Below are 224 nucleotides of genomic sequence, written 5' to 3' on the forward strand. Positions count from 1 at the left end.
GAAATGCTGCAGGAAGGAGAAGGGGGTGTCGTGCTGCTCCCCCAGATCTTACCTGGGCCTGGGGGCAGCCCCACACCTCCCACCCACCGGAGATCAATGGGCACTTCCCCGGGTCTACCTGCACCTGAGCCACAGCCAGGGGAGGGACTGTGGAGGGGCAAAACAACAGGGATCCCGCTCCCCACACCCAGCAGGGATGCGAGGGGACAGCCCCCTCCTTTACC

General features: G+C 65.2%; 1 protein-coding gene across 1 annotated transcript in view; it reads right to left on the minus strand.

Moving 5' to 3' along the window:
- Positions 1-52: 52 nt before the first annotated feature.
- The window catches only part of LOC104463243 (striatin-interacting protein 1), a gene marked incomplete at both ends in the record, with an annotated part of 6,649 nt that continues 6,477 nt past the window's right edge, over positions 53-224 (minus strand). Inside the window, one exon of the mRNA XM_010075485.1 lies at positions 53-147. Within this exon, the coding sequence (XP_010073787.1) occupies positions 53-147 (95 nt within the window). The remainder of the gene's footprint in view (positions 148-224) is intronic.

Source organism: Pterocles gutturalis, unplaced genomic scaffold (assembly GCF_000699245.1).
Source record: "Pterocles gutturalis isolate BGI_N339 unplaced genomic scaffold, ASM69924v1 scaffold29212, whole genome shotgun sequence".
Classification (NCBI taxonomy): Eukaryota; Metazoa; Chordata; class Aves; order Pterocliformes; family Pteroclidae; genus Pterocles; species Pterocles gutturalis.